We start from the raw sequence: 24216 nt of genomic DNA, 5'->3' as shown, positions 1-24216 counted from the left end.
CAAAACTGACACAAAGTGACATTCTTTCAGGAGCTAGGGGAAGTTAATATGATAGCAACTATAAATATGTTTACCTTTCACTTTGAACTTCTTTTTCACTTACTTTCTGGAGGAACCCTGTCTTTGTGTGGACAGCCTGACAAACTGCGATGATGAGGGTAAAGGCCTGTGACATGTCCGGTTCCATCACATCCTGGCGTGGGACACTTGCTTTCTTTCTTTTCAAGCCTTGACGACTCTGCGAAAATGAAAGAACTTTTTTTTTAAAATTAGAAATCAGTTAACGAGTTTAGCAAAGTAAAACAAACTTGCATCCGACAATCCCAGTCCAATCCCAGCAGTTATTGCTCAAATTTCAGAGGGCGGGGCAACAAGGATGGCACTTGCCGGTCACCTGCCCCCATTAAGTCAATGCAAAGATTAATCAGGATAGACATAGAACTGGCCACCATTCACTTCTACCAGTCTATGACACTGAACGTAAAGGTGATTGGGCCCTGTCATCACGCAGCCAGAGAGCTACGACCTTTGAATAGGCTTTTTATGTTGCCTTGTCCATCCAGGAAGGTGAGAAATGGGAACTATGGGGTGAAGTAAGTCCTTGCATGATGGGACCAAATAGAAGACCTAATAATGCAGCTCCTCTGCACCTCAGAAATAGAGTAAAACAAACACCTTTCACAATTATTAAAGCAGCCTGCAACAGCCCCTTTTACGGGCTGTTTAAGCCACTGCATATTAAAACCAATAGTGTGGATTTCAAAATCAATCCCGATATCTATTGAAATTATTTTTCTTTTAAATGTGAATATGAAAAAATAAGAATCAGAACTGTTGGCAAAAAATATATTGTGCAAAGGGATTAAGTCAAATTCTGCAAAAGGGTAATGCTATCTTTCTATTTTCCACTGATGAGATCTCTAGGTTTGTAGAGAACAGACTGAAGCAAAATTGAAGCAAAACTTACACTTCCCAAAATTTTTACCCAAAACAGCACCTTTCCATGCCAGAATTCTAAACTTTTTCCAGTAGTTGTAAGTCACATAACCTAAACAAAGTAAACTTGGAGGTACACAAATTATTCACAGACTCATAAGCAAAAAGAAATGGGGAAGTTGTTCAATCAACTACTGTCTGTCTCTCAAATAAGAAATTGTTGACCAGCATTTGAAAGGCTTTGGGAGCCTTGTCCAGCAAGCTGGCAACCTACATAAACTTTTTGGTAGACCATTAAATGGACATCCAGCCAAGAAAGACCCAAAACTGCTTAAAGAAACTAACCAAGGATTAGAAGACTTAAAGAACTAGCCAATCTGTTCGAGGACATCAGATTACAACTGACAAGTATAAATGAGTGAAATATACACAATGCAGACCAGTCTCACATCTTCTCATTGGAGGTGTTACATTGTGTCCTGTGGACAGAGTCTCTGCAAACAAATCATAGCCTTTGAAAGGTGCAGAATAATGAAGGGTTAAATCACAAGGCCAGATTGTATAGTTGTAGCTTTCATTCCTCCAATTTAGACGGTTTTTCAGTTGACCTGATTAAGAGTTTAAAATGTTAAAAGGATCTAAAAAAATGTGGGAATAAAGAAACCACAGAACAACTTGCATCTGTGTAGCATTGTAAAATATCCCACGGCATGTCACAACAGCATTAGCAAGTACATCTTGACACCGAGCCACATGAGAAGATATTAATAGAGGTGACCAAATATTTGGTCAAAGGAATAGGTTTTAAGAAGCATTTCAAAGGAAGGTGGGTGGAGAGCTTTATAGAGGGGCTTTCAGAACATGGAACCCAAGCAGGTGAAGGTATGACCAGCGATTGTTCAGAGTTGGAGGTGGACAGCTTTTGGGAGAGGAGAGGGCTAACAGGGCTGAAAGAAGTTATGACAATAAGGAGTAATTAGGCAATGGAGCAACTTGAGAACAAGGATGAGAATTTTAAAATGGAAGTTTTAAAATGCAGGTGTGGCTGTACCAGGAGCCAACGTAGCTACAGGGGTGATGAGCGAATGGAATTTGGTCCAGATTATGATATAATCTGCAGAATTTTGAATGAGTTCAATGTTCTGGAGGGGAAATAACGTTAGGTCAGCCAGGAGAGCACTGTTACATCAATATTTGATGATTGCAAAATCATGGATGATCATTTCAGCAGCAGATGAGCTGCGTTAGGGACAGAAAGGCCACATTGCATATGTGTGGAAGTCAGCAGTTTTGGTGAAAGTAGTTCTTCTGCTGAAGGAATACAGGACGTGAGATGGTAATCTTAGAATTGGAGCTAAATATTTATGATAAATCGCCGAAGAATATTTTAAACACATGGTAATATGATATTTCATCAGCAACACGTGCTCAGCAACAACCTGCTCACTTACACCCAATTTGGGCTTCACCAGGTACGTTTAGCTTCTGAACTCATTAGAGCCTTTGTTCAAGCTTGGAAAAAAAATCAGCTAAATTCCAGAGATGAGGTGAGAATGACTTGCCTTTGACATTAAGGCCACATTGGACCGAATGTGGAATCAAGGAGTCTGAGCAAAACTGAGCTCAATGGGAAGCAATGGACAAAGTCTCCACTAGTTGGTGTCATACCTGGCACAAAGGAAGATGGTTGTGGTTGATGGAGGTTAATCACCTCAGTTCCAGGACATGTCTGCAGGAGTTCCTCAGAGGAGTGTCAATGATTTTCCGTCCATCATAAAATCATATGTAGGGAATTTTGCTGATGATTGCACAACATTTAGCACCATGTATGGCTCACTGAATACTGAAACAGTGCATGTCCAAATGCAATAAGACCTGGTCACATCCAGCTTTGGTATGCAAGTAACATTTGTGCCACACAAGCGCCAGGCAGTGATCACCTCCAGCAAGAGAGAATCTGGAAATTATCCCCTGATATTCAATGGCATCACCATCTCTGAAACATTTATTATCAATATCCTAGGGGGGTTACATTGAGCAGAAATTGAACTGGACCAGCCATATTAGTTCTGTGTCTACAGAAGAAGGTCAGAAAGTAGGAGTCCTATAGTGAGTAATCCAACTCCTGCAACTCCATATTCTGTCCACCATCTACAAGACAAAACTCAGGGGTGTGGTGGAATACTATGCATTTTCCTGAATGATTGCAGCTCCAAAAACAATCAAGAAGCTTGACACTCTCAAGGACAAAGCAGCCCACTTGTTTGGCACCACATCCACAAACACCCTGTCCCTCCACCAGTAATACACAGTAGCTACAGTGTGTATCATTTTGCTAAGATCTAGGAATAGAAAGGCCCTAATAGAGAGAATGCTTTCTATAGATTGTTGCCTTTCAAAGTTTCTGCAGGAGTGAGAGCCTGTTGCTGGCTTTTTCTTACCCCAACCCTTCAACAACAATCTCCAGTGTTTGCTGGAGTATTCAAAAATCAAGTCGGCTACATTGGCAAGAGGCAGTGAGTCTCTTATTTGGAGCCAACAGCTCATCAATAAAATGTAAATGGGATCTGAAGCTGAAAGATAAATGGGCACAGTACTAATAATATGCCCATTCAGCAAGTACCCCAAAACAAGACTTCCTAATGTCTTACAGAAAGGCAGAGTTTATACTGCCTTATCACAGCAAGGAAGGGATATTTTCTCTTATGGGAGAATCTGGAACTAGGAACCACTGTTGCTCATTTAAAATAAAGATGAGATGATTTTATTTTCACTCTCAGGGGATTGTTATCTTTAGAACTCTTGGTGAAAAGGTAGTGGAAATTACTTTGTTGGATGGTTTTAAGAGATGCACAGATTCTTGATAAGCAAGAAGATTGTGGGGTTGGTTGGGTGAGTGAATTGTTATGAGGGTAGGTGGGAATGTGGATTTGTGGTGATAGTCAGATTGGTCATGATGTTATTGAATAGTTGAGGAGGCTCAAGGAGCCAATGGATTACTTCTGTTCCTTGTGTGTATCCGTAAGATTAGAGTGGTGATGGAAAAGCACAGCAAGTCAGGCAGCATCCGAGGAGCAGGAAATTCGACGTTTTGGGCAGGAGCCCTTCATCAGGAATTGCCCGATACGTCGATTTTCCCGCTCTTCGAATGCTGACTGACCTGATGTGCTTTTCCACCACCACTCTAATCTTGACTCTGATCTCCAGCATCTGCAGTCCTTACTTTCGCCTAATGGACTTCAGTAAGGATTCGACAAGGTTCCGCATGGTAGCCTGGTTAGCAAGGTTAGATCACAAGGAATTCAGGGAAAGCTAGCCATTTGGATGTAGAACTGGCTCAAAGATAGGAGACAGAGAGTGGTGGTGGAGGGTTGTTTCTCAGTCTGCAGGCCAGCCATGTCCCACCGGGATTGGTGCTGGGTCCGCTACTTTTCACTGTTTACATTAATGATTTTGATGTAAATGTAGGAGGAATGGTTGGCAAGTTTGCAGATGACACCAAAATCGGAGGTATAGTGGACAGTAAAGAAGGTTACCTCAGAGCACATCAGGATCTTCATCGGATGGGCCAATGGTCTGAGGAGTGACAGATGGAGTTTAATTTAGATAAATGCAAGGTGCTGCCTTTTGGAGCGGCAAATCAGGGCAAACCTAAACATTAATGATAAGGTCCTGGGGAGTGTTGCTGAACGAAGAGACCATGGAGTGCAGGTTCATAGTTCCTTGAAAGTAAACTCATTGATAGACATGATAGTGAAGAAATCATTTGGTATGCTTGCCTTTATTGGTCAGTGTATTGATTATAGGAGTTGGGAAATCATGTTGCGGCTGTACAGGGCATTGGTTAGGCCACTTTTGAAATTCTGCATTCAATTCTGATCTCCCTGCAATAGGAAGAATGTTGTGAAACGTGAAAGGGTTCAGTAAAGATTTACAAGGATGCTGCCAGGGTTGGAGGGTTTGAGATAGAGGGAGAGACTGAATAAGCTGGGGCTGTTTTCCTGGAGCGAGACCTATAAAATCATGAGGGGCATGGATAGGATGATTAGCTAAGATCTTTTCCCCAGGGTTGGGGAGTCCAAAACTGGACGGCATAGGTTTAACATGAAAGGGAGAAGATCTAAAAGGGACCTAAGGGGCAACTTTTTTACACAGAGGATTGTGCATGAATGGAATGAGTTGCCAGTGAAAGAGGTGGAGGCTGGTACAATCACAACATTTAAAAGGTATCTGGAAGAATATATGAATAGGAAGGGTTTAGAGGGATATGAGCCAAATGCTGGCAATTGGGATTCGATTCATTTAGGATATCTGGTCAGCATGGACGAGTTAGATCGGTTTCCATTCTGTATAGCTCGATGATTCTATGAATGTTTGCAGAATATCTTAATATGTGCCAAACAGTGAATTCTTTTCAAATCACAGTCACTTTCTTAAAATGGATAGGTCATATGGGAATAGGTGGGTACTTTTACAAGTTAGAAAAGGACACAATTATGTTAGGGTGTTTCATGATGGTCTCGTTGTTCTTTTGTCGAATTGTGGAGCTGTGAAATTGGCTGTCAGCTTGGGTAGTGAAGCTGACCACTGTATACCTTTCGGATAAAGCCAGATCTATATCTGTCTCAGACAGAGATAGGCAGGCTGTAATAAAACTCGGGGTCATTTTACTCTCCTAAACTAGCTTCAATCAACCTAAGTTAGATTTTCTGATGATTTCTGCCCCCCACAACTGGCAGAGCTTTTCAGTCAGATGTTACACGTCTGCCACAGATTGCTTGTCGTAGAGGTATGGTCGGGTGAGACACACAGTACAAAGTCTTCATGTTCTGGTATATAAGACATTTTTGGAATTTTCAATACAAGAAGACAGTGTATGCATAGTTGCTGAGTATATTCAAAACTGATTTTTGGATGCCATGGAAATCAATGGTGTAGGAGTTGACCACAAAAATGGAATAGAAGTAAAACAATTCAGCATGGCCTTTTGAAAGGCAGAACAGACACATGGGGAACTCGTCCATGCTGACCAGATATCCTAAATGAATCGAATCCCAATTGCCAGAATTTGGCTCATATCCCTCTAAAACCTTCCTATTCATATACTCTTCCAGATGCCTTTTAAATGTTGTAATTGTACCAGTCTCCACCATTTTCACTGCTGTTACCTGTATGGGACAGTCTGAATAAATCAGTTGATCTTTTCCTGTCTGACAATTTTCAATATTCATTGATTTTTTGCAAGAGAATGGAACAATTATTTCAAATATAGAATGGTCTGACAAGCAACCAAGAAATAAATGGTAAGTTCATTTATTCTGCTCTTACTGGCTAAGACATAAATGTTAAAATACAGAATATTGTTCCTGACATAAAACCCCCTACTAAATGTCACTGATCCAAGCCCTTTTAAAAGGAGTTGACTGATCCTGAATTGACCACCATATTCAAAGTGTCCACCAGCTTGAGGTGTGGTGGGCAGATATTTACCAAGGTCTTATGAATTTTGTGATTGTGTCCTCTTGTGTCACATTCATTTCAGAGAATCCATGCAATGTGGAGGCAGGCCATTCTGCCCATCAAGCCAACACTGACCCTCTAACAAGCCAACGCTATTCCTGTAACCCTGCGTTTCCCATGGCTAAGCCACCAGGCCTGCGTATCCCAGGACACTATGGGCAATTGAGCATGGACAATCCACCTAACCTGCACATCTTTGCACTGTGGGAGGAAACCGGAGCAGCCAGAGGAAAACCACGCAGACACAGGGAGAATGTGCAAACTCGACACGGATAATTGCCCTAGGCTGGAATCGATCCCGAGTCCGTGGCTTACTTAAATTATCCCTATTTTAAAGATCAATGTCTGCTTAGTTCATTGCTTAATTCATTGGCCTGACCTAGAATGACCAGGAGTGAACAGATTCAGATTTTTTACTACTCTGGTAGTACCATTGAGATATGAGAGTAATTTTAACTGGGATGCCTAAGGGAGTCACAACATTGTGTTCCAAGAGAGAGCAACCAAGTGTTGAGGTGGATATTGGTCATAAGGCAACGAAAAAGGTAAAGCTTTTAAAAACCTTTCATTATGGAGTTGAAGGGCAGGCATATTTCAAGCTCTCTTTCTGCAAGTTACTTTCTTCCCAACCATTCACCTCATGACTGGAATAACAGATGAGCTGTTGAAGGCTGACACAGAGTTAAGCATTGAGCCCTTGGACTCTTCAACTCATAATTTAGTTATGGAATAACCCTGATCACATTTAATGCACCTCACCAAAGCAGTTTATTGTAGGCCAGATATTAGCCTCATTACCAACTTACACTTACATTGTTAAAGCTCTTCTGACCTGTAGCTGTGCACCTCACTTACCAAAGATCCAGAAAGTTAAGTATAGAAATATGACAGGAGTGTTCCTTCAAGCTCCAAGAATACTGTGGACTTCCCATAATCTGAGATATAATGACACTCATTCCCAGACGTACCTGTCTGCCAGCAGCTTTCAGGCCACCTGGAATTGGAATTGCCCAGGGGTCATGTATCAGAATGCAGTTCACTCATCTGACATCTGGCATCAAAATTCATATGCTGTTTGAGGTCATTCATAAATAATGTGAGCACTGGAATTCCAGAGGAGAACCCAATGAAACCCAATGAAACTTTCCCTGGGCGAAATATTTCCCATTTGTCACCACCCCATATTTATTGCTAAGGCATTTTTTTCAAAATATCAAACTCTTAACTATTCCAGAAACCTTAGTTGTGCATGTATGTCAGGCTTGCACATTTGTTAAGCACTTTTTAAAAACCTAAACCAAACAGGGACTTTGATAACTGGCTTAATTACCCGAAAGAATTTAAGTCTGTCTGACATAAATTATTATTTCTAAGGCTAAATTATTGCTCCTTCTCACAAAGGCCAGAGTTTTATTCTAACAGTGGCGTGGTGTTCTCAGCGTCAAAACTGGAAGTGTGTACTATTTTCACTTTTTTGCTCTTTCACCTGTTTCACAACCGAATACCAATAAAATTTAAAGTGCTGTCAGCGTGCATTGAAAACAGGCATGACTCTGTTGCAGGAAATACTTTTTCAGTGGAAATCTCTCCATCGGCTGACAATGTGAAGCCAGTAAAAGAGTCTCCAGATCAAACAAGGAGGCTCTGCATCATGGTCAAAGTGCTTCTGCAAATCTCCATTGCTATTATCATAAAATGTATTAAGAGCACAAAGGTGACAGGGGCATTTTAAATTTCAGTGATAAATAATTTGCATTAATTTGGTTTCATTTTATTTATTTGTGCAGCATTATTACTTGCTGAATCAGAGATCTGAATGTATTAACACAGTTTATAGCTGGCACTCATTGATGGTTGGGAGGTGGTTCAGGACATTTCCTTCATCGTAGAAGAAATAATCTGGTGTTGCTTCCTTCATCTCTATTGAATACTCCAGTTAGTGCTGGAAATGTGTTGCTGGAAAAGCGTAGCAGGTCAGGCAGCATCCAGGGAACAGGAGAATCGACGTTTCGGGCATAAGCCCTTCTTCAGGAACCCGAAACTTCGATTCTCCTGTTCCCTGGATGCTGCCTGACCTGCTGCGCTTTTCCAGCAACACATTTCCAGCTCTGATCTCCAGCATCTGCAGACCTCACTTTCTACTCCAGTTAGTGTTCAGTATTGTGCTCACCACCAAATTTGCAAGAAGGCTCTCCCTTCTTTGCACAGCAAGCAGGAGGGCTGATTTTGAGGTGCACTCAAAGCCATGTAAGGACACAACCTGTCAACTCCCTGAGATAGATTCACACTTGGGGATCCTGCAGTTTAGGCATCTCGTTCTTTTTCATTAATTTTGACTGACTGTTCCCACTCCCACCACAGTGCCCCGGATGCCAGTCCATTCTCACTTCAATCCACCATGGCCATAATCCCAATTCTATCCCATTACATCCCATCCATGATGCCCTGGATCCTTCTTCCACTTCTCATACACCTGAATCCCAATCTCTTAAACCTGAATCCCTGACTCGTCCTCTCTGGTCCCATGCCCCCAGGCAAGCTTCTATTCTCCTGCCTCCCTCTCTCTCACGCCATAAAGCTCAACAGGAAAACCACTGACCTTAACAATAACTGCACAAAGCCTGACTGGTACATGTCACCTTGAAATGAATGTGAAGCAATTGCCACAAGATTCTCATTTACTGCTGACTATATTGTGAAGGTAATTTTAAAACATTTTACATTAATGTGTATTCTTAGCGTGCAAACACATCACAAGTACAAAGCCACCACATGACAGCATGAGGCGTGACACACTAGAGGCACACAACTGGCTTAATCACTGCATCTCAACCTGTGGTCGGGAAATCAAAATTTCACATCCTGTCTCATTCAGTCATCTCCACAGGACATGTTCCCCACACTTGTGGGCTCCATAAAATCCCTGTCCATGCTCTTTATATACATTGAAAGCATCTTGCAACTGTGTCCAAACAAGGGCGTTTGATTGAATAGCCTGAATTACTGCAGATATGCCCTACAATTATTGAAACTACAGTTTTATTGTCCAAGTATCAGACACTAAGCCAATGGATACTGATATCAAGAAATTAACTGACCACCATCCAAATTTCTGTGTTAAATGTGGAAGATGGCATCAGGAAACAAGACAGAGATTAGTGACAAATCTTTCACCATTTTAATGCTTGGCTCATTTCCTGCCTTATTTCTGACAACTACCAGACAGACTGTCACTTATTATTCCATGCAAATGAATCAATGTTACATAGTTTTTTTTTTGTGTAGTATACATATACCATAAACTTCAAGTTCATGCATTGATTCATGTTCAAATTGGCTTTGTGTTCATGTTAAAAGTTGATCGGTCATTAAATATTTGAAAAAGAATTTAAGATCTTTGTTTTTCTTACTTCCAACTACTTTGCCCATCTCTCTCTTCCCTTTGCTCAAAGGTTATCCCACCATCATGTGACACAGGATACAATAGGTTACATTTTCATCGGTTGGACACAAGTTTCTCAATTGTAAGGGTTAAATGGAGAAGACAGGAGAATGGGGTTGAGAAGGACAGCAGCCATGATCGAATGGTGGAGAAGACTTGATGGGTCGAATGGTTTAATTCTGCTCCCAGATCTTATGGTCTTATGAGCTCAAATGAGTAAAAATCAAGTGGCTTCGATAAGGTGCTGATGATTTGCTTTACAAGTTTATTTGCCAGAGGCAGTGAAAATAAAAATCTGCTACCACAGCTTCTTTTAATGGGAAGTTCCTTGGGGACTTTTCATGGGGAGTTCCTTTCCATCTGTATGTATTGAAAAGAGAAAACAATAAGCATTGGAGGGAGGCAAGGTTTGTGAGTTTGCACTGGAGGCACAACCCACTGACCCACTGGTATGCCAAACAGGACACCGCCATGTTTGTAGAAACTTCACTTTCTAACAGAAGTGGCCTCTGTGCTACGCCAAGTACTGTCCGCAGAACAAGTAGCAACCCTACCACAGACCTTGTTCTGGGAATGGCTAAGGTTTGACTGATCAATTTCTATGTTATGGGCTACAAGTGAGGACGTCTCTAATTTTCACCAAAACACAGTGCACAGATATCTTCAGGAAGTCACAGAATCTTTTCTCGTGCAAACAATTTAACCTACTGACTAATTGACAGTAACATAAAAGAGTACTATAAGTTTACAGAGACGTAGAATTCCTCATGATTCTCGGACCAGCAACAAACCACAATGTAAGTGAATCCAGTTTCCCTATGAATCCCTTTGATTCTTTTTGTTTAAGGAAATCTGCTCTACCAATTCCTTTTGACCCATAAAAACAGGGTGGATCTTGTTCTCAGGACAACAGGTAGCACACTATCTAAAACAAAGTAATCACTGAGCACATCGACAGGATGTTGAAAGAGTGTCCCTGGTGCCTGGAATGATCTGCAGGCATGCTGTAAAGTCACCAAGGTGGGGAGCCCAGGATTGTGGTGATCTAATGCAAGCTATTCAACTTTATTTTATGAAGAGGATCCCTATTTAGAACTCAAGGGAGGTCTAAGGAAGCAAAGTGAACAAGAAGAGGAGCAGAAACTGTAACTGATTGAGGACAATGTTGATGAACATTGAAGGTCCTGCCTCATACCCATGTGGTACAAGGAGCTGGCACAGTGGTTTGCACAGCTGCCTCACAGCATCAGCGACCTGGGTTCAATTCCAGCCTCGGGTGACTGTCTGTGTGGAGTTTGTATATTCTTGCCATGTCTGCACAGGTTTCCTCTAGGTGCTCCAATTTCCTCCCCCAATCCAAAGATAGGCAAGTTCAGTGGATTGGCTATGCTAAATTGCCTGTAGTATCTAGGGATGTGCAGGCTCGGTTGATTAGACATGAGAAATGTAGGGTTATGGTGGGTCTGGATGGGATACTCTTTAGAGGGTTGGTGTGGACTCAATGGGTAGAATGGCCTGCTTTCAAACTGGAGAAATTCTATGATCTTCCCTTATCTGCAATGACTGGGCTTGTCCTTTACAGTGCTGTGTATACCTCCTGCTTCCCACAATTAACATACAATTACTTCACTGTTAAGTAACAATTGATCTACATAATGAATGCAAATTCCAAATGTTTCCACAAAAAATAAGCTCCTACTCAAAGATCCTGAGATCTTGTGGGGTTGGTGGGCACAAGTAGTGTGGAACCTGAATTCTCTGGATTCTTGCCAAATGTTATTCCAAGAATTCCACCCCTTACAATTTTATATACCTGATGGAAGCCATCACTGTTAAGAGTGTCAAGCAGCTTATTTAAGTTTATGCTAGAAAGGGATTTTTGTTTGGAAGTTTCTTTGCTCAACTTTGCCTCTGGTTTCCCTAATCAGAATGGCAGGATGACCTTGCAATATAAAAATACCTATTCTTGTGTTTGTCCTCAATCCTCAGTGAGTGAGTAGAACACAAGAAGGGGCAAGGCTGCCATTTGCCTCCGGGGCTTGAGATGTCCTCATCTCTTGTGTGATCTGCTGACTTATTGCACCTCCAAGCAATGAAAGGTGTTGACTTAGGGATTCATTTATATCTCAACATCCAGAGAGACCAGACTACTGCATGCCTATTCCCACCACACCACTGATTCTTGACACAGTCTTTGCATTCTCATTAATCTGAGGAAAAATTGATTCAGTGATCCCAATGAATCAATCTGGCAATATCTCTTTTTATGCAACATTCTGAGCATCACCAGATAAAGCACAGACTGCCTTCAAGGATTTGGTGGCCTCTGCTCCAGATATGCTTGGAGTTGTCACAAACCAATCCAGAATTGACAGCATTGCTTCAAAGCCATCCAGCATTGTACCATCTGTGCAGTTTAGTGCACTTCACATCCATCCACCCTATACTGTTTGACCTGGCCTTCAGGGTCTGCACATATGTTTGTTGGTTTAATGCAAGGGTGATTCTTTTATAAGTATTTCTGTCTCACCAAGTGGTAATGTAGGCCAAACATTCAATTATTAACAAGTTCCTCCTCATGTTTTACCACTAGCTATCTTTTCTCTGTGTGTCATCCAGTGGCACCCTTATCTTGATCATTCATGAATTTTACTGAGGGAGTATGTATGCAGGCTAGAGTGTGACGTATTACAGCAGGCTCAGATTTACAGCAGTCTAGTTCTGCTTTTTCTGGCACATCGAGGGAGAGAAAAGAGGAACAGGAAGGAATGCTTCGGAGCAGGGTTTATATATTATTTGTCGTATAAGGAGCATCATGAGGATTTCGCAATAAGCTTTTCTGATAAGTCAAGTGCAGGAAGGTGAGAAGGAAGGTCATCATGACTCTGCATCTTGCACTTGCCAATCTACTGATATTTCTGATACCACTGTCTCATTCCACAGCACGTTTAGAGATGTTTCATCATTGGGGCTGAGTGCGAGGTGGTTTAAGCATTATCACCTTCTACAACTTGCTGTGAGGCACTGTGGGCTGTGCTCTCCTTTAAAAAACAGGATGCACATGATAGATTACTATGGCATGCAATAAAATCCAAATGTTAGAGTGCAACCCACTGTGCTTGTAATGACAGAACTGAATTGCTTGATGCCAAGCATCTAAGTGAGACTTTTGATATGATGTTTTATATAATGCTATAAGTGAAAGAGAACCTACAATTGAAGGCATGGATGTAAAATGTTCCATGCTGCCTCATACCTACTGATGAAAAATGCAAGCACTTTAGCACAGTATGTGACAAGGCTCTGCAGATGGAACCTTAGTGTCAGCTTAGTGTGGTAACTGTCCTACCTTGCTTCGCCTGTTGTTAAAACTTTTTCATGTACTTATTGCCACGAGTATTCATGCTCTTCCAATTCCTCTGAATTGCAAAGAGAGCCTATATCGCTGTTCCAAGTGATGTTTTCTTCCTCTGTGTGATTTCATTCGGCAGCATTTCCAGTTTCCTCAGTGAACCCAAATGGGTTCTGCCTCCTGCAGACTTGACTTTGCCAGTCACCTTGCTGCTGTACTAGCCAGCTCATTTTCTTCAGGTCCCACGGAGTTGTTGCTGGCTCCCCAACATGCTAGCTACGATTCCATCTTAACACCTATAACTTATTATCACTTTTTGAATACATTCTGAAACCCTGGTGGTTTTAACACATTTCAGGAATGAACTTTAACTACCCCCAACTCCAACCCTCAAGGAGAGTAGGGACCACTTGATTGTGCATAAGCGACTGTAGAGACCCAATCCCCTCTGGGCTCTCTCTCCACTTTCTCTCCAAGCAAGCTCCAGGTGGGCAATGGTAAAATGAGTCAGTAGCCATTTAAGGGTTCCATTTAGGCACTGTCTGTATTCTACCAACAACAGATGGGGATTCATCAAGTGTGGGGACCACTCGCAAACAGCCGGATTTGCCAGCCACATCTCAGGGGAAATTCCTCACTGATAGGCACTCTATACCCGATCCTGGAACCTAGCATCAGGAATGAGGCAGGATAGGGGAGCACCCAATGAAGGAAACTTGCACCACACCATCCCCTAAACTGCCTTCCAAAGCCCCGAGTCCCTGCAATCCCCATCCTGACTGCTTACTTGGGTATCCATGACTAATCCTTATGGTAGACCCAAATCTTATGCTGGCCCTAGCCACTGCTTCCAATGATGCTGCCGAATTGTTGACCTCTGACTGACCAACAACTCTCAAGGGCAATATTTCTGTCCTGCAAGGGGTTTAATTGCAAGTGATTGCCCAAAGCTGTCTAAGTAAGTGCCTGATTACTTAGTAATTGCATTTGGCCTCCCATAGAAAAACATTCAGGGTTCCCGTCACTTCTCCAACCATGGATAAGACTAAAGCTGGACTGGTTAAACTCAGACCCAAAAATCACACTTTGACAAACATAACACTTTCATTTTTACTCCCTTCGGAAAATCTTGCCTCAAATCCCATGGAATTCTTATAATTCAAGGTGGATTACAGGATATATTCTCTTATTCAGGAATCTTCTGGATATTTTATCTTTACATTTCGATATAACACACCCTTCACTAATGTCCACATGGTTAAGCATCGCTTACCTATCCTATCTATAATTATAATTTGTCTGCAGAATTCTCTTGAAAAGTGGTTTTATAATACTCATATGGGTTTTCATACATTTGATATGGTTTCTCATTTGCTTTTCAATATACAACTATTAAAGCTAGAAGTTGAACATGTTTCGTATTTGACCCCATTGTCAGTTTTGTTGCATATTTTAACTGTTTAAACTTATTCTTTTCAGTTATTTGGCTGAGTACATCATACATTGTTGTTTTATCATTTCCACGAGATGGATTCCTCCTGTGTTTTTATACTGACCAGGAACAATTAATGAGCCGTAAACGTTTAGAGGCTAACTGGTAACGTACACGTGCAAGACTTGTCATTCTTTTCAAGTGCAGTGCCCCAGCCCTGGACAAGATAAACTACTGTCCCGGAAAAGCTGTTGATTTGATGCTCTCGATTAGTTGAAAATTATTCTCTGCTGCTGATTTTCAGCCAATTAGAGGGAAAACTATCCAAAGTTGCACTCATCTCCAAAAAGGATAATGGGACCTTTGGAGGCAGAGGAAACAATGCAAATATTTAAAAAAAGAAAGTTAAGAAAGGACATTGTGGAAAAAAAAATAGGAAACAGTAAGAAAGGAAAGATAAAAATACAAAATAGAGGGAAAAAAGAACATGGGCAGATGGAAGAATTTTAATTCTATAGAGTGAAAATAGTCGTAAAGTTATTCTTCATATTTGATCAACTTAATAATGTGATATGCAGCTTTGTTTCAGCATCATCATATCGGTTGAAGAATATTAAAAATTGACTCGCGCAGGGAAACTGAAACTTGCTTGGACCTATTGACAGGCTACATTCTGAAGCACCAAAATCACATCAAACTCATCATTTTGGTTGACATTCTAATAATCCTTAAACCCACTGATTCTTATTTTATGTGACTCTACATATTAAATAATCAAGTCGAACCAGCATTATACAGCTCTGTTACACATTCTATTAATTAATACAAGGTAGACATATTACATTATACTTATGACCTTTTTAGTAAGTTCTTGTATGACTGTGTCATCACAAGATACCAGTCAATTAGCAAGCAAATACTGGGTTAGGAATGAAAATAACAGTGTCTTATTATGTACAAAAATGACAAAACAATATTAATGCAAGATTATCATAAGATCACTGTAAGAAAATAGTTACATTGCCGAAAAGACTTTCTGTGTGTATTCCTATTTCGAGAAACCAAAAACTGAATTTCTATGAGGTTCTCCCACATATTAACTAGATGTTCTGGCAAACGTGCCACAGAAAAATTGTGCATGCATTGCTTGTGTCATTTTTCTGGGATTTCTGTTCTGCCAAACCTCTGATGATAAACAGGAGAACCTTTGTGGAAATTCACCATGTAACTATTTTGTTTTCACTTTTTGTCGAGCATGTCTTCATAATATATATGACCTGACCAGAATTTGCAAAAGGAGGAATTCTTATAGAGTGTGACTCAAAGTAACTGTTTACGAATTTAAAAATAGACCAGTTTTTATGTTACATGGTAAATATTTTCCATAAACTCACAATGTTAACATAATTAACATATAATCAATGCTCCTCTCTTTCGTTATTGATCATTCCAATACTGTTCAATAGTTTTCTGGGAGATTTCATTGTAAAAACCAGGAGCTGAATCAATAGCTCTGAACAGAATATTATTATACTTTCTAGAAACAGACATAAGTTGTACCTTTCGGGTAGTATGGCTTTTTAACATGACCATCAGAAGATCTAGACTTCTTCTCATCTCCGACATGATGCCTTGGAATTTGATCTGATGAATCTCTCTTTGCAGTTTCCATTGCCATTTTTTCTCTCATCGCCTTCGCCCTCTCTGTTTCCAGAGCAATCGCCTTTTCTAACAGAGTCAAGTTGCCCTTGGTCATATCAAACACTTCCTCAGACCGGTCAGATTTGACTGAGCCAGTGTCATCATCTCTGTCATGTGATTCTTCTTCCTTTACACCAGAAGAGAAAGCTCTAGAACGAGGACTAAGCTGTTCCTCGAGCTTCATCAGGTTAACCATATCCGAATAGTTCCGATCTGACATCCTTCTTGTGATGTCATCATCAGGTCTGTTCTGTTGACAGTCACTAAAATGATGTTGCTGGTTTCTTTCCTCATGCTGACTCTCACTTAGCTTCCTAGCCAAGTCAAAACATTGGTTCCTTAGGCACTCAAGACTGCTCAAGCAAACAGCCTCATCACTTTCATCAACAGTCTTTTCCATACCATCATTGGTGGACTTGCATGATCCTAAGTTCACATTTCTAATTTCATTCTGTATTAAACCATCTATGCGACCCCTAACACTTGCATTTTCTGAAAGTACCACACCATGTCCTTGTGCCAGAAGTTTAAGGGAATCCACTGTTTCCCTAACAACATCACTGTCAACATCCAAACTCAGCTGGCAGGAGTCACTTTTATTTGTTTTTCTACCCCTGCTCCCGTTAGTGTCACTATCATCCTCCAGGCCACGTGCCGTGCTGTCACTCATTTCAGATTCTGTCATAGCCCTAAATGCTGCATCTTCAGCTATTTTTCCCAGGTTTAATAATGATTTTGCAACAAGCTCATCATAATTGTCATATTCATCATTGTTGTTATCATCTTTCTCAATGTCCTGGTTTCTCCTGATATTATCAGATTCTTCTTGAAGGTCTTCTAATGGAAAACAAGAAAGCAAAGCTTAATTATTGTTTTTCACCTATGGATGAAATTATTCAATGGATATAGTTTATTACCATTAAATCTTTTCCTCACAATTCTTTCCCCCTATTCTGATACAGGCAGTGACTCAAATGGCAGTATGATCCGTCAGTCACTGCACAGCTCTGGCATCTTGCTCATGTGATCATTTTCCATGCATGAATAGGAAGGTCCTGGAAGTCCATAGGGCATCCATCCAACCTCCCACAATGACTTTGGCAGGAGGCTAGATGGTTACATAAAAGTTACATAAATTTTACGATGGTCAGATGGGGAGGGGAAGGAATCAGTTAATTTTGTTTTGAGTGAACCTCCGAACTTTGCACATGTTTCAGCAGAAGCCAGCGAATGTGGAAACCTTATTTCTGTCCCTGGGAAAACTCTCATATCTTCTGTCACGGATAAGAAACAGAGACCAACTGATGTGGCCTGTTGGTGGCCAGGCTGAGAACAACAAAGGCCAGGGTTAAAACTTAATAAACTTCAGGTATGGCTCAGTACAATATCATTTGGTGCATTTATCCATGGAGCCTTCAGAAACGCTTGGTTTATATTCTAAAAACATATATCTCTTATCAAATGACAGTGAGCGTGATGATTAACAAATGCATGCACAGTATAAACAATTTCTTCTCAGTAATTGGCTATTATTAATAGAATAATTAATAGAGTCAACAATTTACATCAGGTCTATTGGTCTGTAATGGAGCAATGATAAAAGAGCCATGCCAGAATGATTGACACAAGAATAAAAGGTGACTTTACAAGGTGCCCATGATTAAATCATGCAAATTCATCATTCTTGTTAGAATTAATTTATTCTGATGCAGTACAGAAACCTAACTCATGGAATAATGTAACTTTCATCTGAAAGTTAAAATAGTATATACTGGTTTCATAGCTCTAATTAGGAACATATTTTTATTATTCTTTCTATAAAAGCAAGTCATACTCTAAACAATGCAGAAAATCAAAACTGACTCATATGCATTAATAGTACATCTTATGATTATTGTTTGAGCTCAGGTTGCTGTCAGAACTGCAAGATTATTACATGCATAATAATGGCTAACAAAAATACAGTAATTATTAATATTTCTAAGTGAATGTTGACCTTAAGAAGAAATCACTTGACTGACAAATTTTGAACTAATTGGCTTGTCATGAAATAAGGTTGAAACATTGCCCCGCTATGATAGGCATGTAAGGGTAAGAGGTTGTTTTATGATCAGGTAATGAAATTGAAGATGTGTTAAAAATAAATTTATGCTGATTCACAACAACACATAACAACAGGGCTATTTCATCAATTGAAAGAGTACAGAATCCCTATTATCAAACTGTGCTTCTTGTAAACACAGTTCATCACAAGGAATATGGGATCAGATTGATGCAAATACTGAAAATAAAGTAAAGCTTCAATATTTAGTCTCTGCTATTCTTCAAACAATACAAATTAAAAATGAATCCCGCAAAAGCATTGCTTTGTCATTCATTCATACCTTGTTCATTACTCTGATCTTCATACTCTTCATCCTCCTCATCTTCCTCATCTAATTCATCCTCGTCTTCCTCTTCTGCTTCCACATCTTCCTCCTCTTCCTCATCTTCCTCTTGATCATCATTTTCATCAGAATATTCCTCATCTTTCTCATCCAGTTCCTCCGTACCATCGGTCTCATAGCACTCATCTACAGAAGAGTTGTCTGTCCTCACTAAGAATGGTTTTCTCTTCGGAGTTGGCTCACTTGGTTGCTTGTCCTGTATTTTCCGTTTTTTTGCCAAGGGACATCCATAAACACTAGAACGAGGAAACACAGCCGTTTAATACAGCCAGAAGAATTTCCATAGTAACAAACTACAGAAAGAACAACAAAGTTATTTACTGTAGATAAATAGTAACAACATTAAGACAGTCAATTCTATAGGCTGATTAAGTCAGATGTATTCTCTTTGATGATTTAGTGCAAAAGTTTAAGAAATTCTTGAGAAGATCACTGGGTTGCCTGGGAACATTTTAAAAACTGTTTAATCTGCTCAACATTAACTAAGCTTTGTTAACAATAAAATATATCCTGCGCAGAGACTGACATTCTGTCTCTCACTACAATTTAGCAGTACCTGTGTGTTACTTCCTCCTGAGATTTTACAAAATTGTCTTTTGTCATCTTGCTTTGGAAGACAGTTCTGTGTGGCCAAATCTTATAAAGGTCTGAATGACATGAGTTTTGATGCAATTTGTGGCAGCATCCAGACTTGTGATGAGAAGTCCAATGAGGCCTAGCTTGATGTCAGGAGCAAGTCACTGCTTCCTTTATACGACTGCAAGATAATCAAGGTGAGACTCTCACTGGTCAGCGGCAGGTTGCCTATTAAGGAGGAAGATTGCTCATTAACAACCCTATTAACTGCATAGCTCTCCTTATTAATAAACACCTTTTTATTAAACCCATTGAACAACTTAGACACCAAAAATTCTAAGCATGTAAGCGATTGTGCGTACTCAGTAGCTTCAGCTCACCGCTAGCTGTGAGGAGCCTCCACGTTGGTCACATCACAACAGCATCTCAGGATACATGCAACCTTTGCCATGGACATTGCCAGCTGATATTTCTCAACCCTCAGGATCCTCATGGCACCTCTCCGATCAACTGCAGGATGCTTCAGAAGCACAAAACTATGTTGGAGGATGTACTGACAACTAGCATCAAAAGGCTGTCACAAGGTCACTCGGCTTGCAAGGATTGGCTCTGAACCAAGACAGTGGACCAGGCTGCACCTCAAGACTGTACAGTACATGGATACATCAATCTAATACCTACAGCAGCTGCCAAATGCCTGTGTGACAAACACACTGTATTCAACCAAATGGCCATTTTGGATCGTGGGTAGGGGCTTGACCTCATGCGGTCAGTCTTCACTTGCTGTTCTCTAGATGCAGAATGCTACTGGAAAATATCTGGGACTACACCCAGGATAAGCAGAGTCCATGTCAGTATGACAGGTCAAAGCACTGGATCCATGCCTGATCAGCACTTGGGCACTGAAGGGGCAAATAGATGAAGCATAGATTTGCAAACTTCAGCTACATTTAATTTCCAATCACTTTTTCACCTGTTTGTGCTGCAATGTGGAGTGCACATGCTTAGGGTTCAAATTCTGGTCAGAGGTAATTTTCACCATCATTAGGTACTTATAAAATGAACACTGGCATCACATTGATGCAGAAGTCATCGGCATTGACTTAAAACAAGGCTAATGCTGTCCAAAAGTGACTCGGCCCTTGTGAAACTCCGAAGGGTGCTGCGTGAGTTGGAGAACATCACTTCGTCATTTGCCATGTAAGTACGAAAATGGACTCTGCTGAATGCAACGTAAAGCTTGAATGACTGATGCACGGCCTAGATAGGAAGGGGGTCAGAGTGCAACAGGAACTCTGCTTTTATTGAAATGAGCTTCTCATGCAGCTGATGTGACACTTTCACCGGGTTGGTGCAGGTGCTTTGATCAGGGCCATGATGCAGTAGGCAATAGAGCTGCTGAAAACAGTGATTATACTGCTTGGACTAGTCTGGGGTGTGGGGTCTGAGGTGCAGTATAGTCCAGACTAAATGTAGCACATTATCGTAGATGTGCTGTGGTCTGCGTAGTTGGAGCGGGCAAGAGGCAATCTAATAGTTACAGAGGAATTGGGAGAATGGGAGCTGTCTTTCAAGGAGGACATTGAGGAGGATTGTCATGCCGATACAGATTCCGCTCATCCGGGGTGTTGTCCCTTGTGCATGACAGAGTGCTGCAGTGCCAGGTACCACAAGCCAGACAGCACCTGATTGACTACATGAAAGTGAGGACTGCAGATGCTGGAGACGGAGAGTCGAGAAATGTGGCACTGGAAAAGCACAACAGGTCAGGCACCTTCTGAGGAGCAGGAGGGTCAACATTTGGGCATAAGCCCTCCATCAAGACTGTCATGATTGATATCCAGTTGCAGTAGATAGGAGCTGGGTGCAGAAGCCATGATGGAATGTAAAATAGCTGTTGGTCATCATGCTGGCATTTGGTTTGCATTGTTGGGATGAACTAATTGTTTAAGTTGTTTTGTTTTGCTGGCTGTAAATAAAAGCTCATGACTGACGTTGTACAATTGCTTGCTCATGTGTGATGTTCCCCTAGTGGACACTGACAAGATCTGGGTATTGGGGGCAGGAGAGGTGTGATTTACAGTGTGTTCAGACAGAATGTAGTTCAGGACAGGTAAAGTGTGTGGCCTGGTGGTTACACAATGACTATGATGAAAGAATTGGTTTGTAAGTGTGAGGGAGTGTCAGCCATGCCTTCTATGCATCATGAGTTATGTGACTTTGCAGTTGGTGTGCCATGTCATTGCAGGGAAAGATAACACCAGACTAGTGAGTGCCCACCAACTTTTTAAAGATGGCATGGGGGCTAGTCTCTCATTAGATATGTATTGAGTGTTAAGTTGTTCTGAGAACAACACGTGGTAAGATGGAACTAGAATCGGGCCAGAGGAATACTATAGGGTCATAGTAGGTAGTTACCAAGATGAGTTTGGTAAGATAGAGTGAGAAATCTCCCTTAGACTCATAACACAAAACTTGATGCAACTGACATTTAGTCAAAAAACATAAAAGTCAGCTTGTGGTCTTCATATGCAAGTTTCATATACACCTGTATCGTAAATAATTGGCTACCTTATAGCCTAATATTAGAATTCAGATGGTCAGGTGGTGATGGATAGAATGCCAGAGTCCAGTTTTTACATATTTACAATTCTTTAAAAAGCAAATGGACAGACTATATCTGTACTTCTCACCAATAACCCCATTTTCAGGCTGTGACTGAAATATAACCTGCAGTCTCAATAAAATTAAAATCACCAACTGTTCTACAATGAATACATTGTACTGGTAGATTGCACCTTACTGTTCAAAATATATCTATAGGACTTAACAGATTAAATATAAGGACACAAATATAATTCATGTTTTAGAAGGTTATAGTTTTAGGAATTAGAGGGAAAAAAGACAGATAAAAAGACAGGGAAACGCCTGAATAAGAAACTCATAAATTCCCCTCATATAAGGGTAAATCCAACAAGCCTCGGTTTAACTAACCCGCATTTTATCATACAAGCTCAAGGATGATAAAGATAAACAATAGAAACAAAAGAAAAACAATAGGTGATTCACTTCTGGAGCTTTTTGTCGAGCCGGGTGTGATTACCTCTAAAGCTAACAATTCTGGGAAAGAGATTGCAAAATTCCAGGAGAAACTGAAGTTATTCATACTGAAATTATTTAACACAATCAAGGAGTTGCACTAAGGTAAAATAATTTGTGCATATTTCTGTTTGAGAACATCTCGAAGCACGATACATTGCAATTAGATTAGATTACTTACAGTGTGGAAACAGGCCCTTCAGCCCAACAAGTCCACACCGACTTGCCGAAGCGCCCAGACCCATTCCCCTACATTTACCCCTGCCCCTAACCTTACGGGCAATTTAGCACGGCCAATTCACCTAACCGGCACATTTTTGGACTGTGGAAGGAAACCGGAGCACCCGGAGGAAACCCACGCAGACACGGGGAAGGCATGCAGTCAGTCACCTGAGGCAGGAATGGAACCCGGATCTCTGGCACTGTGAGGCAGCAGTGCTGACCACTGTGCCACTGTGCCGCACACTAATTGTGGCAGGATGTGGCATAGAAGGTTTTTTAGTTTAATTTATGTGTTTGTGTGTGTTTGTTGTTTGAAGCAAGCAGATCAGTTTGCAGTGCAAGGAGGTAGTTGCAGTTTTGGTCCAGGTACACACTACAGCTTACTGAGCTGTGAGACCCATAGGAAGTAAATGTTAGTCAGCTCTGCATCACAGACAGAAAAAAAAAATCTGCTAGGAATTAACTGTGGGAATTAACTGTGGGAAAAGCAACCAATCAGAAGTGAGAATGCAAAAGACTATTAGGGACCAAGGCGAGATATTCCTGATGTTTAAATCTGCAAGCCAGTCGACAGCTAAGCATTAGAACCTAAGATCCTCAGCTGTGAAATCTTCAAAGAAAATTGAAGGATCACTTGGTGGAAAGTTAATAGAAGGGTTACCTTAAATTCCATACCCCAGCAAAAAGATGGAACATGGAGAAGAGATGAAAGTGACTTCTAGTGGGAGTCCCTCCTCCCTACCTTTTATCTTCTCCTGCTGAACACTCTCTGCTCATTCCTGAAGAAGGGCCTGTGCCCGAAACGTCGAATCTCCTGTTCCCTGGATGCTGCCTGACCTGCTGTGCTGTTCCAGCAATAAAGTTTCAACTTTGATCTCCAGCATCTGCAGACCTCACTTTCTCCTCTAGTGGGATGTGGCATACCTTGGGATTGGCCCAAGGAAAAATGAATGAACCTTTAGATTTCATAAGGTAAGGGAACTCTTGGGAGAGAAATGGAAAGACAAGATTCACAGCCTATGTAATCATAAATGATAGCCTTAAATAAATAGTGTTTGCTTCATTTAATTCTTCAGGTATACAAAAGAAGTGTATGTTTGTTTAAAAACCCGAAATTTTATCAGTTCACTGCTGGGGGTTCATGTTGGTTCTTCAAATGCTATCATGATAATAAGAATATATTTATGTTGTTCTCTTCTTACCACTTAAAAAAAAGTCTGCTCAAGAACATAGTGGGCCAGAGTGACCAAGGAGTGGCAATCACAGTCAGATTGCTTCTCTGCTCCTTCAGCTTTTGCTTGAAGAAAGTGCTCCACATTTCTGGCAGGATCTCCACTCCTGCAGCAATGCAGGGCGTACCTTAAGTCCAACTATTCTTATGATACTGGACAATCAGCGGAAGGGAAACTGTGTCCCCCTTTTTGATGGCAGTTAGTTGCTGGAATGGGTGATTTAGTGATGGGTGATTTATTAGTTTCTGTAATGGGTG

At 40.9% G+C, this 24216-nt stretch overlaps 1 protein-coding gene across 21 annotated transcripts in view; it reads right to left on the bottom strand.

Moving 5' to 3' along the window:
- LOC122541729 (myelin transcription factor 1-like protein) overlaps nt 1-24216 on the bottom strand; it is a 558875-nt gene that overhangs the window by 226253 nt on the left and 308406 nt on the right. For 20 of the 21 annotated variants that reach the window (XM_087978037.1, XM_087978051.1, XM_087978075.1 and 17 more), the window contains 3 exons: nt 18768-19066; nt 16243-17220; nt 104-238 (listed from right to left, as the gene is read on the bottom strand). In XM_087978037.1, coding sequence (XP_087834163.1) covers nt 104-238; nt 16243-17220; nt 18768-19066 — 1412 coding nt within the window. The remainder of the gene's footprint in view (nt 1-103; nt 239-16242; nt 17221-18767; nt 19067-24216) is intronic. The other variant, XM_087978109.1, reaches the window with a different exon arrangement.

This window comes from Chiloscyllium plagiosum, unplaced genomic scaffold, assembly GCF_037043375.1.
Source record: "Chiloscyllium plagiosum isolate Xiang-an unplaced genomic scaffold, Cpla_swu_hap1 HiC_scaffold_3, whole genome shotgun sequence".
Taxonomy (NCBI): Eukaryota; Metazoa; Chordata; class Chondrichthyes; order Orectolobiformes; family Hemiscylliidae; genus Chiloscyllium; species Chiloscyllium plagiosum.
This window is presented reverse-complemented; position numbering and strand designations above follow the sequence as displayed.